Source organism: Anabrus simplex, chromosome 6 (genome assembly GCF_040414725.1).
Source record: "Anabrus simplex isolate iqAnaSimp1 chromosome 6, ASM4041472v1, whole genome shotgun sequence".
In the NCBI taxonomy this organism is placed as follows: Eukaryota; Metazoa; Arthropoda; class Insecta; order Orthoptera; family Tettigoniidae; genus Anabrus; species Anabrus simplex.
Window position 1 is genome coordinate 205,028,896 of NC_090270.1, and position 17,945 is coordinate 205,046,840.

At 39.3% G+C, this 17,945-nt stretch overlaps 1 protein-coding gene across 5 annotated transcripts in view; it reads right to left on the reverse strand.

The window, feature by feature from the left end:
* Window positions 1–10,045: 10,045 nt before the first annotated feature.
* LOC136875654 (venom serine protease) overlaps window positions 10,046–17,945 on the reverse strand; it is a 172,531-nt gene continuing 164,631 nt past the window's right edge. For all 5 annotated transcript variants that reach the window (XM_067149198.2, XM_067149201.2, XM_067149200.2 and 2 more), the window contains one exon: window positions 10,046–10,206. In XM_067149198.2, the coding sequence (XP_067005299.2) occupies window positions 10,184–10,206 (23 nt within the window). In that variant the 3' untranslated portion in view covers window positions 10,046–10,183. The remainder of the gene's footprint in view (window positions 10,207–17,945) is intronic.

Genomic DNA, 17,945 nt, shown 5'->3' on the forward strand with positions numbered 1-17,945 from the left:
GTGCGTCACATGCCCTCACTGTGAAAAGGTTTGGAATTTAATCCAGGCTTTTGGCACGCAATGCAGTGACTAAAAATTGTATTCTACCACATATCCTACCCTGCCGGCCAACATTATAATAGTAAAACATTTTCGACCAACAGGACTCTAACCGGCTAACCACAGTGTTACGACATTATATAGAGTATAGAAATTATATATCGTCGTTGCCGGGACAAAACCTCGTATGTGGTAATATGTTTGGAGATATACTGACCCGCAGCACATACATTATGAAGACCGAGAATGCCTTGACAACGTTCACACAATATTGCACCTTAGATGAAAGAACCTTACCGGCCAAAGTTCTAAGCTAAAATATTTCATATAGGAGGTTTTGTCCCGGCAGCGACGATATTATATAATTTTTTCTTGAACGATTGTCAATGACTTGCCCTAAACCTTAATACCCCATACAGAAAATAACATGAACTAAACAGTTTTCGTTAAAACACCACGCTCAAATACCTTTTACATAAAAATGAAATGGCATCAACATTAAAATGAAGAACTATGTACAATATTTTATTATTCGCCTTTCCTTTTAGAGGAACTTGATCAACAACCAAGGAATTAAGCTAGGACATTATTGTTTTATTAATGTTATGTATCTATTTACATGTTTTTATAATTATTACTGTCTTATTCTTATAGACAATTATTATTATTTGCCCTAACACAGTATAAAATGGTTTAATAGATAAATATGTGTAATATACAAATCCGACCTAATTGGTGCTGTGGTCTGTTGGGATTCGGAAAATATCAGATTATCCGAAACAATGTAATACTGTATATGAGTGTGTCACAAAATCATTAAAAGCGTTTTAATGCAAGAAATATAATTTGTAAGTACAGTGTACAATGAAAATTTGCTTACAGTATTTGTAATTTCTGTTTCCTAGCTGAACTGCTGAAGCTATGATATAACAGAATATAGTAAGCAGCGTACTGTACTATATCTGAATCCTATTTCGCTCAATAATTGCGGCAGTAACCACTTTAAATACGGTAAAATGATTGAAAACTTTCCTTACATTTCAACTGGGAGAATTCTTTTTTTTCTACCACAGATTCCGTTCAGATTAGCGGGCATGAATTATCCAGGTTCAACTGTAGGCCTAATTTTCACAATTTGAATTTATGTTTAACAATGGTTTAAGATAAATCTGCTGCTGATTTTTATATGATGATGCTGGATTTAGAATGTTCCTGTAGTATTCTCTATTTATAGAATTGTTTGTTGTAATAATAATAATAATAATAATAATAATAATAATAATAAGTTTTATTTATCCTGGCAAAGTTAGGGATGTACTCCCTTTCTTACATTTAACCAGTCTTAACCTAGAACACTTAACAATAACTACTGATGACAATAATATGATAATATTAACAATAATGACAGTAATAGTATTGACAAAAGTAATCACACTTTAAAAAATCATATCATCTATATAGTACAAATCGTACGTAGAGTACATTAAAATATATGAATAATGAGTACTATAACTACTACTTAAGAGCAAGTTTAGAAAATATATGCATTTCTACAGTACACCGAAATATCGCCTTCAATTGAAAGGGGAAGAGAAGGATTAGTAAGAAGAAGAAAGTGATGAAGAAAAATAAGAAGATCTGTGAAGGGGAGAGGGAAATAATGATGGAGGCGGTAGGAGGAGGTGTTTTCAGGTCATAACTTGATGATTCATGCATGTTTACCTAGTATTTCGACACAGGCATGTTTAAAAGCTGAGCTGCTGGACATGCTTCTGACGTCCACTGGTAAGAGATTCCATTGTCCGGCTGCGGTAACGGTGAATGATTTCGTGTAGATTGCTGTTCTGTGTACAAGAAGGGATAAACACGTGGTGCTGCAGGATCGGGTATTTTTGTTATGGTCTGTGGAGAGGAGCTTCATGCGATCACGGAGATAGGCTGGTTGAGAAGTTTTAAGAATATTATGCAAAAAGCAAAGAGTATGAAATGTGCGTAGTTCTTGCAGGCGAAGCCACCCGAGCCACGTGTAGGACGGTGTGACATGGTCAGCGTAACGAAGTCCACAGATAAATCTTACCCAAGCATTCTGAGCAGACTGTAATTTCCTTCCTCATTCTACTTCTAGGTTGTTGTAAACTATATCGCAATAGTCAAAATGAGGTAATGCGAGTGATTCAACAAGAATTTTCTTTAGTTTAAAAGGGAAAGTGAATTTGAATTTACTGAGACAGTGTAGCGTTCCGTATATTTTTCTACACACAGATATAGTTTGGGCAGACCAGGACAGATGTTCGTCAAATATTATACCAAGATTTCTTACATTTTGGCTATACTGTATGGGAGTACCACTTATGGACAACTGTGGTAACGCTGTTCGATTGAGTTTGCAAAGTAATTTAGGGTAACTAATAATAATTGCCTGGGATTTTGATGGGTTTAATTTTAATCCGTGATTTCTGGCCCATATATCTTTGGTCATCAAGTCTTCATTCAGGTGACATGCTTCTGAGTGTAGGTTTTCGGGTTTGCTGTGTGTGTATATATATCCGTAGGTCATCAGCGTATAAGTGGTATTTACAATGTTTTAATGCGGAAGCTATGCCATTTATATACAAAGAGAAAAATAGGGGGCCCAGTACAGATCCTTGTTGTATTCCTACGTCAACCGTACGCCAATTTGAATATTCATTATTAAGTACGCACTGTCGGCGACCGGTGAGATAGGATCTGATCCACTGAAGTGCACCTCGCGGAGAAATTTAAACTATTTAATTTGGATGTAAGTATGTCTCTTTCAACAGTGTCGAAAGCTTTAGAACTGTCAGTTGTTTGTTGTCTATAGCTTGCCTTATGTCATCAGTCACATGTGTTAATGCACTGCAAGTGCTGTGTCTCGGTCTAAAGCCGGACTGGTGGATATCGAGGAGATTGTGTTGAGTAAGATAGTTGGTAATTTGCTTGTGAACTATGAATTCTAAAGCTTTTGACAATTTGCATAAGATGCTAATCGGCCGATAGTCACCAACGTCCTTCGCCAGTCTTATTTTCGGAAGCGGGCGAACTATGGCCATTTTCCATATTTCCGGATAAGTCCTGTTGCAGTGAATAATTAAAGATATTCACCAATAGATAAATGATGTGGTGGAGAATTTTCATCAGTATTTCATGGCCTATATTATCTACGCCCCTAGCCTTGGTCTTGATGCGTTTTATTGAGTCAATCACTTCTTGCGTAAAATTGATCTCTTTGTGGAGATGGCGTATTATCATATGTATTAATAGTTTTCTCCTTTACGACCGGATTAATTCCCGTTGGCGAGATGAAATGGTCGTTTAATTCATCTACGTTAACATTTAGTTCGTCGTTAGATTTCTGGTTACTGATGCCAAAATATTTCATAGATTTCCACATCGTCGCAGGGCGTACGTCAGATCTAATCAAGTTATGGGCGTAACGTAGTTTAGCGCTTCGAATTTTAGAGGTCGTTTTATTACGCAGTGTTTTATAAGTCTGGTGGTTTACTTCCGTTGGGTAGTGCTTGTATCGTCTATGAGCAGCGACTCGTTTAGCCATTAAGTGGCGAATTTCGTCTTCTATCCACGTTTTAGGAGCTCTGGAACCTTTTCCCGTACTCACTGGGGCGTGCCGATCGTAGAGTTGCGTTACTAGGTTATTAAATGTTGAGATCATTTCCTCTACATTATTGGCGCGATTTATCTCCATCCACGGCACGGAAAGAGCATCTTCTTCTAATTTATCTGCGTCAATTCTTCTGAGGTTCCTGAACTGTTGTTGTTGTTGCTGTTGCGTAATTATGTTTTAACTTTATTCTCACGCTGTTCCAAGTGATCATTGCCACCCAGATATTTCCCAGTTGCGATGTGTTGTTAATAATAATAATAATAATAATAGTAATAATAGTAATAATGTTTTGCTTTTGACTGAGTAGGTTCTTCGATAAAATGTAATTTACTTCAAAATACTGTATTTGCCTTCGTACCTCCTTCGCCGTGGAAAAATACCTCAGACACTTTACGTCTTATTGAGTAGAACGGCTCTATGGAGTAGTGTTCCGATAGCTTTTATGTGTCAACTAATCTGCCACTGATTAGATATTTAACGAATATTGTGAAACTGAACGAGAAAATTCGTCGAGTCTTCGGTAAGGTAATTATCATTCCCATACAGTCCGAGGTTGGCATATGGTCTGAAGGTTATTGAAAATTGTATGTGTCCTGATGCACTTGTTAAAAAGTATGCCAGGCCACCTTACATTATACACCGAGTGGCGAAGATAGTTACGGCATTGAAAATAGTTGGTCGGCCAATCCTCCAAACGTCATTATCGCGTAACATTACTTGACACTTACCAGAAAGGAACAAAATTGGTATGTTCGTGTTAATATTGTACTCAAAGAAAACAACGGGTGACGTGGATCGCAATGACATTGAAAAGTGTTGACTACTCCTTCAACATTATCGAGGTGACTCAAGGTTTTTCATTGTTAAACAGTAAAACAGTTTCTTCTGTTCACGTTTAACACTACGATTTCCCTCCAAGTTCGTCTTTACCCTCGGAACTATATTCTTATTAACTAACTACCCTTACACTTTTAATCTCGCTCGAGTTCTTTTACTTGCCGGTAAATTTACCAACGCGAGGTTGAAGTATTTGGACACCTTAAATACCAGCGTACTCTACCGGGCTCGAACCCGCCAAATTAGGGTTAGTAGATCAACAATTTACCATCTTAGCCACTCAGCCTGGCTCCGCAAATCTGAGGCAAGTATCTATCATTTATTACGTTCTTTTACCAGTAACATTACATCTCTTAAGAGCCACCGTTTGTCTGAAAATGATCGTCCAGTTGATTTCCGCTGTGATGAAGCGTAGTACGTGTAAGTAAGTAGAAGGGATTTCTCAGTCTAACTCAAATCCCTAGTAGAGTTCTACATAACAGAGCATAAAGACCATAGATAAAAAGGAATGGTGTGAGGCCTGGCTGTATAGGCAGACCATTCAACACTTATGTGATGCTGTGTTGCATCGTACAACCCACTACGCAAGATTCGGCTCGATCTGTTTATATAGGATCTAACAATAAGGTACGGCCAAATTTTCAGGACACATTCCTCACACATAGAAAAAAAGACAATATCTTCTAAGGACCTGTGTCCTAAAGCGCTTTATTTCCAAGTTAGAACTCATTTTATACTTCTCTACATAGTATATTAATCATGCCAAACACACAGGAACAGAACGTACAAGAACGTACTGTACATGGAATGTTAAAGAAACCATCCGTTAGCATTGGTACATGCTTAAACCCGCTGTCACATTGATTCGTGAATGCGCTGTTGTACCCCTGGAGTATTGCGTATGCATGTATCTTAAGGCGACACTCCGGAGACAAACATCGATATTTTGGTCACTTTTGTGATTTTTTATGACTAAAATTAAAAAGGATTGAGTTTCTTTTTTCTTGTCACGAAGTTATTTAGCACTGCAAATTCTTTGTTTGCCAATTGTAATTTTACATTTAAATCCTATTTTTCTCCCATAATAATCTGCCAAATACAACATGTGTATGGTATATGTATCACAGCTATATTAAGAAACCCTGCGCATGGAATTTTTTATTGCAGAATTTTTTCAAGTAGGAGGGATTTTTAAGTGAAAACGTAAAAATTACACGAATTTTAGTACGATATATCTCCTTATATAAATTGTGTACAGAAAAATCGATACGTAGTGCTTTTAAAAGTAGTATTATCTATATAATTACGAATTTACATTAACATGTTAATTAAATTTCATGAAAAAATGGAATTAAGAATTTTAAAAACAAAAATTTATTTTAGAAAAGCTGTTAATTGTATATGAAGGAAATGTTCGTGGTATCTCTACTTTTATGCAAGTGACATTCTCACAAAGTTTCGTGAAAATCCATGCATTAGGTAAAAATATAATTTTATCTCCGGATTGTCGCCTTGAAACAATACACAGATATGAAAAAGGAAGGTTCCTAGAAGTAAACCATAATTTCATTTCATCGATTGCAAATTATTTGATATAATGTCCAAAGGCAGGCATTTATTCAAGTGGAGGCAGGTGCTTGCCCTAGTGCATCGTCACTGCATTGTCCCACATAGGAGGCTTGGATGGGTGTATCAAAGTCGCACTAGCCACCAGCGTCTTGGAATGGTGTAGCAGTCCAACTGAAGATCCCACTGCTACACTGGGGCGAAACGCTGGTAATTTCATGATTGAAAAAGCCTAAAGATCTTGAATGTTTATAATACAAAAATGTTAAATAAACTGTATGAGAAGTAAATATTTCGTATTTACTGTACATATCTTAAAGAATGAGTTTGAGCCTTTAACCTGAATATCGCGACGGAACTGGTTCACTTGTTTTATTACTATTATACAGGATGAATTACCTAACACTACCATCGCGAATTATTTCGAAATGCGACGCGCAATGAATGTGCTAATGGGCTACATTTGTGAGGCCGTATGTACCTCCATCCTGTGAAAACAGCGCATCAATCGCACACCTCGTTTCATAGATTTATTTAGTTACTGTATTGATTTCATGCCTTCATTTGCGGATAAATTATGGCTCGTGGCCACCTATTACACTTAATAATGAATATAAACTTCGGAAAACTTGATCATCGAATAGTTAAAAATCATAATAATCCATTCATACTGACATGCACATAAGCTGGTTATATATTTAGTAGGTAATCTCGGCAAGACCACCTAAAGGAGGCTAAAGAGGTACAACTCCTAACACTAACTGGAAGGGAATTCTGTAACCTTGCATCAGACACTTGAAAGGAACGGTTATATGTTGTTTAACGATGTATGGTTATTGAGAGTGTAGTAGTCGATTGTGTGTTATGTTCATGAGAGGAGGGGAGGAAATTACATTTTAAGCATAGATACTGGGGTTTGATTCATTCAAAACATCAAATACGAGAGTTGCAATGTAAAGAAATTGTAGTTTGTCGATTTTTAACCAGTATTTTATAATAGGGAGAGATGCGAATTTTATTGAAAATATAAATCTAATACATCAGTTCATTGCCTTCTGTAATTTGAATGTTTCTTCCAAGGTGCCATCAATCATTAGAACATCACAATAATTAAGTATGAGAAATATGAGGATCTGGATAATTTTAATTTCCATACTCTGTGGAAGAAGTTTTTATGAATTTTGAGAGAGTGAAGTGACGAACGATTTTCCTACAGACGCTTGTTATGTGCTCACACCAGCCCAGTGTGTCACTCACCAAAATCTCACTCAGTTCCATTAGTAGCACACATTCATAATTGTATTTTAAATTTCATGTGAAGTAACGCGCGCGGATACATTTAGTAAATAAAAATACAGACACGTGAAGGGTCGTTAAGGGAATTTGGACTGCCTTGTCTCACGTACAGTATGTTAAAAGTGCCAAAGTTACATCCCTGTATCTAAGAAATCATCTTAGATATCGCAGGTCAGTTCAAAAAACCATGCATCTCGGGAGGCCATCCACCATTATTATTATTATTATTATTATTATTATTATTATTATTATTATTATTATTATTATTATTATTATAAAATCAAGTATTATTTCTAAACGTGTAGATCTGTTATCTTGCGTGCATTTTTATGTTCATTGAACCAGAATCGAATGGCCTTTCTATCTGCATATTTGTCTGAATATCATTTAAGTTAGAGCAGCTTTGAAAAAAAAATTTATGTAAAAGTGTATAACCTAACCTAACCCCATGGTGCAACAGCATGAAGGGCCTTGACCTACCAAGAGACATCCGCTCAGCCCGAAGGCGAGGAGATTACGAGGTGTCGTGTGGTCAGCACGAGAGAACCTCAAGGCTCTCTAGAATAAAAGTGAATAATTCGAAGGAATAGAAAAGTTTCCGTAATTTAAGAGAGATAAGTACATGTAATACACTGACTGACAGAGCAAATGCAACACCAAGAAGGAGTGGTCAGAACTTTATGCCAATTGCAGGGTAGACTGACGTCACTGAGGTATGCTCATGATGTGAAATGCGCCGCTGTGCTGCGCACGTAGCGAGCGATAAATGGGACACGGCGTTGGCGAATGGCCCACTTCGTACCGTGATTTCTCAGCCGACAGTCATTGTAGAACGTGTTGTCGTGTGCCACAGGACACGTGTATAGCTAAGAATGCCAGGCCGCCGTCAACGGAGGCATTTCCAGCAGACAGACGACTTTACGAGGGGTATGGTGATCGGGCTGAGAAGGGCAGGTTGGTCGCTTCGTCAAATCGCAGCCGATACCCATAGGGATGTGTCCACGGTGCAGCGCCTGTGGCGAAGATGGTTGGCGCAGGGACATGTGGCACGTGCGAGGGGTCCAGGCGCAGCCCGAGTGACGTCAGCACGCGAGGATCGGCGCATCCGCCGCCAAGCGGTGGCAGCCCCGCACGCCACGTCAACCGCCATTCTTCAGCATGTGCAAGACACCCTGAATGTTCCAATATCGACCAGAACAATTTCCCGTCGATTGGTTGAAGGAGGCCTGCACTCCCGGCGTCCGCTCAGAAGACTACCATTGACTCCACAGCATAGACGTGCACGCCTGGCATGGTGCCGGGCTAGAGCGACTTGGATGAGGGAATGGCGGAACGTCGTGTTCTCCGATGAGTCACGCTTCTGTTCTGTCAGTGATAGTCACCGCAGACGAGTGTGGCGTCGGCGAGGAGAAAGGTCAAATCCGGCAGTAACTGTGGAGCGCCCTACCGCTAGACAACGCGGCATCATGGTTTGGGGCGCTATTGCGTATTATTCCACGTCACCTCTAGTGCGTATTCAAGACGTTAAATGCCCACCGCTACGTGCAGCATGTGCTGCGGCCGGTGGCACTCCCGTACCTTCAGGGGCTGCCCAATGCTCTGTTTCCGCAGGATAATGCCCGCCCACACACTGCTCGCATCTCCCAACAGGCTCTACGAGGTGTACAGATGCTTCCGTGACCTGCGTACTCTCCGGAACTCTCACCAATCGAACACGTGTGGGATCTCATTGGACGCCGTTTGCAAACTCTGCCCCAGCCTCGTACGGACGACCAACTGTGGCAAATGGTTGACAGAGAATGGAGAACCATCCCTCAGGACACCATCCGCACTCTTATTGACTCTGTACCTCGACGTGTTTCTGCGTGCATCGCCGCTCGCGGTGGTCCTACATCCTACTGAGTCGATGCCGTGCGCATTGTGTAACCTGCATATCGGTTTGAAATAAACATCAATTATTCGTCCGTGCCGTCTCTGTTTTTCCCCCAACTTTCATCCCTTTCGAACCACTCCTTCTTGGTGTTGCATTTGCTCTGTCAGTCAGTGCATTTAAAAATCAAATGTCAAAAAGTATCATCAAACAATACATTATGTAATCTTACACAATGAATTAATGAATCATAAATCAAGTACATCACTCGAGGTAGCCATATTTGTACAGCTATCTTCTTCTGTACCATGTCCTCCCAGAATGTTGGCTATCAAACGCATGACTTGCGCTTTATCTGTAGGCATCCGGAACAGTGAACCCGTACTGAGATGGAAGCACTGCTGGAAATTCCATAGCGACCCGATCCCCACTGACCTTCAATATTCCATTTTACGCTGGATGAACAAAATAATGTAAAAAGCTATACTTCCTTACCCTCTCCATTAGGCATCTCTTTTCTTATCTTAAATAAAATAAGAATGTGAAAAAAATAAAGGTTTCTCGAATGGATGCTCTGCGTACTAACATTAGGTTCAGATGGTCCCGGATTCAGTTTCCTTACTCCTCGGAAAATTTTGCCACATCTAGTAGTTCCACTGACTTTGGAAATGTTTTTTTGTGTTTTTCATAACATTATTACCCACTAAAGAAACACGTAATATTGGTATACATACTCGAATGGAGTGTGAGGAAAGCTGTGGGAATAAAGAAGATATCAAATAAAAATCTAGAAATTCCCTTCCAACATTAGCTCTTTATTATGAAGCTGCAGTATACCAGTTACACGAAAAGAGTTTAAATGTGAGGGAAGTAGACGGCATCCATAGTGCACATCTGAGGCCAAACTATGAGATCTCGAACTAGTCTGAACGTTATACATCGCAGAAGTCCTGGTCTGTAACATAGAATTAAAACACACAGAGTGAGACTTCACATTGAAAAAAAAATACTGGTATTATTATTTGTCATATTCAAAAATATTATTTTCAATACAAACACATTTGTGATTCCCTCTGGAATTTCAGAACTTGATTACAAAATATTACAGAATGCAGAAGGGAAAATGGGAGAAAGAGTCTAAATTTCACTCGTAATTTAGTGTTGTCATGATATATAGTATCAGATGTACTTGTGAAATAACGAATGAGTAAATGTGGGGAGACAGGCATAATGGAGAGAAGTCGTATTTTCCACAATCTACCTACATCTGGTAAGAGAGCAAGATGATGGTGATAGATTAGATCTGGTAAATTCAGCACGGGTGAAGTTTAAGGGAGTGGAGATTGTTATCCGTGGAATACTGTGTAGGAGGGTTACTGACTGGAGAGTGATTGGGAATTTAAATGAGACTATACAGTGGGTATGTGCGAAACTGGGAGCGAGATTTCTACATCCTAATGGGTGGGTAGGAGATAGCGAACTGCGCTCAGATGTGTGTGAGTCTCCACTCCATGCTCTGTTGCTTCGATTTGGGCGTGATATGCGAAACCCATGTTTCGTCTCCCGTTACGATCTGAATCAACATGTCGTTACCTTCTTTGCCATAAAGAGTCAAAAATGTCATCGAACATTCAAATCTGTACAAAAACAAAAGATTCGCCTGTAAAGGTGAAGGCCAAACAGACTCTGTACAAGCGCAAGATCAAGATCAAGAACTCTCGGTTATCGGAGCAGGTGGCAAGTGTCTATGAAGAGGGTATTCAAAACTTAGTTGTAAGGTATAGTATGATAAGTGTTTAAACAACTTGGCGGCTATGTTGAAAAAATAGAGTAAAATATGTAGAATATGCAAATAAATGTGGTGTTTGAAAATCGTCTTTCGTTGTGTAGTTATTTTCAAACGGGCCTTACTTAAAAAACACGCTCGTATATATATAAAGTAATGTGCTTTCCTTCCACAGAAGGACTTTATAAATGTTGCTGAAGGAGGGCTATGGCCTAGGCCAGGCATGGTGAAACCTACGACACGCGAACACGACTTCTGAGGCACGTCACACAACATACTAACATATTTGAAGATTTTTAACATATAATATATAGGTCGAAAATCTAGCAACATAGCATATTTTAACATTACGCCTTAATAAAGAAGTATTCACAATTAATTCTATGGCCATATTTTTAACAAATTTTATTAAGTTAAGCAAAAATGTATCTTATTAATAAAATGTACCTCTTTTTTGAAATGAAATTTTCAGTGATGTTTACAAAATAAAATCATGAAACATTCACTCGAATTGATTTATATGTCATTATCATTATCGTTATCATTACCATCAGCCAATTTTATTATTACATGATGCGGCATCTTTAAGTCGTGAACTCAGGTAAGACTTTAGCACCAATTATTCTCTTGATGTCTTCCTCTAGGCCATTGATGATCTCTTGGACTTCATTCTAACACTAGCTTCGTCCATCTGTCATCTTCCCTTTGAGCAAGATGTCCAGCTCATTGCCATTTTAAGGTGGCTATTCTCTCGAGAATTTCATTAACTTATTTCATCTGCTCTCTTCTTATCTTTCCTTGTAAAATCCAGCATTGACCTTTCTATGTCTCTCTGCGCTGTCCTATGTTTCTCTTTCGAAATTCGGTCAGTGTCCAGATCTCACAGCCATAAGTCAGCACGGGTAGAAGAATCATAAAATATTTTCTTCAGATTTACTGGCATATTTGATCTGAAGACAGTTGAGTTTCTTCCATACGCCAGCCATCCTAGCTTAATGCACCGAAAAATATTCAGGTCTTATATCACCTTTCATATTCATCAACTGACAGTCTAATACCTAAACTAAATGAAATGAGGGAGGGTGTCATGAATATTTTAGATGAAAATAACCGGTGGCACACTACACAGTAAAATGTAATAAACAAGATCTTAACTGACACGCTAGTCGGAAAGAGGTTTGCCATCCCTGACCTAGACTAAGACCAGGTTTTGTTGTTGAGGATATTCCTTCCATTTCTCGGCCTTGTAAATAAAGAAAGCGACACTTGGGTGCTAGTCCTAATCATTATGTTAATGAGAACATGGCAGAGTGGATCCATAAACAATAAGTATCTCGCATTACGAACCGAGTATGGTAAAAACCGTGTCTCCGCGGCCAATAAATCGCCAAATACGAACTTACAGACAATGTAATGCAATTCAAAATTTGGCGCTCTATCAGGACAGCCGGAGGCGTAGTCATCTACCGAATCATTAACAATCCCACTTTGTGTAAGCCAGTTACGCTTGACTTTGCACTCCGAAAATGTATGACAGAGAGCTATGTAATAATAATGCTACCGGGCGAGTTGGCCGTGCGCGTAGAGGCGCGCGGCTGTGAGCTTGCATCCGGGAGATAGTAGGTTCGAATCCCACTATCGGCAGCCCTGAAAATGGTTTTCGGTGGTTTCTCATTTTCACACCAGGCAAATTCTGGGGCTGTACCTTAATTAAGGCCACGGCCGCTTCCTTCCAACTCCTAGGCCTTTCCTATCCCATCGTCGCCATAAGACCTCTCTGTGTCGGTGCGACGTAAAAGCCCCTAGCAAAAAAAATAATGCTATTTGTTTTACGTCCCGCTATCTACTGTGTATGGTTTTCGGAGAGGTACTGGAATTTCGTCCCGCACTAGTTCTTTTACGTACCAGTAAATCTATCGACAAGAAGCTGACGTATTTCAGCCTCTTCAAATACCACCGCAATGAGCCAGGACCGAACCTACCAAGTTGGGCTCGAAAGGCCAGCGCTCTACTGTCTGAGCTACTCGTCCTAGCAAAGGGCTATGTGGGAGACGTCTCTAGCCGAGGTGCTACTCGACAGTGAACCTCGCTTCGTGTTCGGTTTCATCTATATCCATTCCGTAGTAAATAATCTCTATCCACCAGTGCCATGTTTCTGTATACGATACTGACCAATAAGGCCCGGATGTTTATGCAGTAATAGGTTAGAATTCAAACTTACTGAAGCGAGTAATAAGTAGAGTCTACCCACACGACGGTTATGCTATGAGGTTTGCATAAACATTAGGGGTTATTTAGTAACAAAATTATTTAGTAGGAAATGTCGACTAGCCTGCTCTAACGTAGTGTAGTAGGAGTAACATATATTCTAGGGCGTTCTAATGGGCCTAACCCCTAATGTTTATGCAAACCTCATAGCACTACCGCCTTGCGGGTAGACTCTACTTATTACTCGCTAAGTTCCAGTCTTGCCTAAGCCACGGACGAGTGAGATCGCATTGAGTGGATGGTTCCGGGAGTGGGAGGTGTGGGTGAAAGTGCCGAGTGCAGGAAGGTTGTGGAGAAGTGTGCCGACAATGATTAGTGTAGAGCAGTACAGGGCGACGGTAGGAAGATGGCAGGGAAAAATGAAGAAAGAAGAAATGAAATTAGGAGGGTGTAAAATGGATTTGGAGAGAAAAGGTGAATTATTGCTATCAGCGGCGGTGATAATAATTTTGCTATGCATTGGGGGGGGGGGGGTCGAGCTGAACCCAGGCCCGACCTCTAGTAGAAATGAGGAAAGGGAAAATATGGACGCATTCAAAAGAGCCGTAAAAGAGGTGGTGGAAGAAGTTGGCCCTTTTGAGCAAATTAAAAATATGATTAAAGAACAAACCAGGGAGTTTGGAAAAATGGAGGTATGGTTAAGAGAAAAAACGGAAGATATAACAGCACAAGTGAGACATAACACCGTAGAAGTTGTAACATTAAGGGAAAAAAACAGGACGATTAGAAAAGGAGAACTTGAAGCTGAAAGTAGAAGTGGAAGCCAATACTTTATATCGAAGAAAGAAGTGCTTATTTATACTGTATATGGTGTGACTGAAGAGTTGAGAGAAGACAAAGTACTTACAACTTATAAAGTAGTGGACTTATTACAGGGGAAATTGAATCTTAATTTTAGTGAAGTAGATATAGACGATGTGCAGAGGGTGGGAAAAATTAGGGGCAACAGGCCTATCAAACTAGAACTGTTTTCTACGTTGATGGCTGATGCTGTGATAAGAAATGCGAGTAATGTGCAGAGAGAGAAAATATGGATCAAGAGAGACGTGGTATGGGAGGCGATTAGGAATGAGAAAATACTCAGAAAACACAAGATTCGTGCAATAAATCAAGGGTTGAGAGCGACTATTAAAGGGCAAGAATTAGTGGTAGCAGGCAGAAATTGGAAGAGAATCTGGACCGTAAATAGATTGATTGACTTAGACAGGAGGATAAAAGAAGACGAAGAAAAAGTGAGTAGTGCAACGAAAGGTGGGGAAGTGAGGCGAGATATCAGTAACAGTGTGCAGTGTGCAGAGGGTCAGGGAGAGGTGCCAAGTGAAAATGTGATCATAAACAGTGAAGAAGCCCAAGTTCAGGAAGAGATGACAAGTGAGAAGGTGACCATAAGAAGTGAAGAAGAAAGGCAGGGGAGTGAAAGCAGTGAAGTAAGGGCAGGGCAGGGCAGGGTAAAAAGGTGACGTCAGAGGCAACCGTGGGGTGTCTCAATCTGAGTTGGGAAAGAGGCAAGGGCAGAAAATTTACGGAGATGATGAGAGCTGAAGTTGGAGGCAAAGGTACACAACAGAGTGAAGATAGTGATGAATTGGCGGCTAAGAGAGGTGGTAGAGAAGCAGGAAGGTATAGAAATCTGACTGACATGTGGGGTACAGGTAGAAATGAGAGGGGTGTAGTCACTAGAAGTAAAAAACAATAGTTTAGTGAGTAGTGAAGATAGAGATTGTTAGATGTAAGAATGTAGTGTTGAGTAGAGGTGTTATTTGGTAAATATGTGGAGGCAATAGTATTTGTGTGTGGTATGAGATTGAGAGGTGGTATATGAAGCGAGGTGTTGGTATAGAATGGTAGTTGTAATAGCTTTTGTGTTTGGTATGATGATTATTTAATGCTAAATAAGTGAGTGTTGAGAGGGAGCAGAGTTTTGGATGGTGGAGGTTGAAATGTGGTGTTGGTGAAGAGAGGGTATATGAGTGTTTGGTATTTTTAGTGTTATATGTATTGAATGCTAGTTGGTATAAACAATAATAAAGTGAGTAAGTAAGTAATTAAGGGCATGATTGTCGAAGAAGTAAGAGATGGAGGTGGTGTTTGTGGAGTTGGAAGTTATGTTAGTATTTATTTGTGAAGGCTGAAATGTGGTGATGGAGAAGTGGTATGTAAGTTATGATGTGTTATAGGGCTGAAATGTGGTGTTGGAGAAGTGGTGGTATAAGATGGTGGATGGCAGAAGGTGAGTGTAATGGTTGAAGAAGTAGAGGTGGTATATGGGGTGGAGTTGGTGTTATATTGCTGAAATGTGATGTTGGAAGTTATTGAGGGCTTGGTATTTATGATTATGTGTTATGATTAAGTTAGGAGGTGTTATATTGTTGAAATGTGGTATTGGAGAAGTGGTGATATAGTATGGTGGATGGCAGAAGGTGAGTGTTATTGTCGAAGAAGTAAAGGTGGTTTATGTTGAAATGTGGTGTTGGAGAAGTATGGAGAAGTGGTGGTGTATTCATGAGTGAGTTGTAAGTGAAGACGGTTTGGTATTTAATCTGATTATTTATTCCTGAATTTGTTTTGGATGGAGAGGTGGTATATGAGGTGGGCTGGTGCTATATTGCTGAAATGTGGTCTTGGAAAGGGCGGAGATGGATAAGTTATTGAGGGCTATTGCTGAAATGTGGTATTGGAGAAGTGGTGGTATAAGATGGTTGAAATGTGGTGATGGAGAATTGATATGTAGAGATATTGAGGGCTTGGTATTTATGATTATGGGTTATGATTATGATGTGTCATATTACTGAAATGAGGTGTTGGAGAGGTGGCGGTATGTAATGGTTGAAGTTACTGAGGACCATTGTTGAAATGGGGTGAGAAGTGGTGTTATTTTGTAAATTTTAGATTTTGTAAATTTTGATTTGGCGGTGTTTTGTGGAAGGTATATGAGGTGGATCTGAGATGGAAATTGTGGGTAAGAGGTGGTATCTGAATCCGGGAGTTGGTATGTAGATGGTTTATTTATTGCTGAATTATTTTAGAGTTGGGAAGTAGTATTATTGTATTTGTGTTTGGTATTAATAAGTTGATGTAATCGGATCATTGATTACTGAATTAGGGAGAGTGAGAGGTGGTATATGAGGTAATGTGTTGGTATTAAATGGTAGTTGTATTGATGAATGTTTGGAGTTGTAGAGGTGATTTTATTATCTATTGAAATGAAATGTGGTGTTGGTATATGAGTGTTGGGTCTTTGTAGACGAAGATGGTTTGGTATTGAGATGGTTTTATTTATTGCTGAAATTTTTGGAGTTGGGAGGTGGTATTATTGCTTTTGTGTTTGGTATGAGTGCTGAAATTTTTGGAGTTGGAGGGGGGATTGTATTAAGTGGTGTCATTTTGTAAATTTTGGTTTGGTGGCGTGTGTTGTATTATTTTTCTATACCTTTTTGGTATAGTAGGTGGATTTTGTAAGAGTAAATGCGGGTTGGTAAATGTAGTGTATGGTAGATTGGAATGCAATTGCGGAATGTTGGTTGTTATGGTTTGGACAGTGAGTAAGCTAGAGAACAATGAAGATGACGTATGTGCTGAATGCACAAGGACACGTAATGAATGATGGTTGCGATAGCAAATTTAATGCTGAGTGTGGCTTGGGTTTTAAATGAGATCAAGCATGAGTAAATAAGGATAAGTTGCAATACGAGCGGTATTAATGTGTTGAAAGAAAAGTGGTATTTAAGTTAAGTGGGAGGGAGACCAGGGTTGAGACTTGATTGTATGATTTTTCTTTTCCCTTTCTATGTAGGATAGTATGGGACCAGCAATGAGGAATTGGGTCAAGAAAAGTGGTATTTTATATTTTTATGTGATAAGACTAACGGTTCCTCGAGGGAATCAACCGTAGGCCAGTTGGTTTTTAAGTTATTATTATTTTCTTTTGTTTTATGATTATTTTATTTATTGTTGAACGTGGGGCTTAGGTTGGATTATTTTATTGTGAACATGTATTTGGGGCTGAACGCCTGTTATGTTCATGAATAAATAAATACATACGCTTTAGTAAGTTTGCATTCTAAACTTTTACTGCATAAACATCCGGGCCCTACTGACCAAATGCCCTGTTACCGCCAAGGATATCGCCAATAGAATTGTACACAAAATTATCAATGGGAGATTTCAACATTGACCCCCACCACAGTCAAATACTTTTGGATCTTACGAAGAAACAATTCGTCTGAACTCGTACACAGACTACACTGGGGTAACACTCTATAGACCTTCGTTCGTAACCTGTCGGTCGTACTTATGCCTTGCGTGATCATTTTCTCATACCATCGACCTGTCGCCAACAACGTCGTTCATTATGGTCGCGTGCCGCATTATCATATACTAAATAACGTAAAGTCAGTTACTGTAATTTTAAAAGAAAATTGTTCTTAAATCTAATTTAATGTGCTTCGTTTATGTCAGAAAGACGTATTCTGCGCCATAAGGCTTGTGGCTGTCCATTTTGAAATAATAAAGGCAACAAATTAATCTAAAAAGCCACCTAATCGATACTTTATTTCTTTTGCCTTTGGTAAACTTAAAAATACATTAACAAACACAGTACATGTTTCGACCACTTAGTGGTCATCTTCAGCTGTATATAA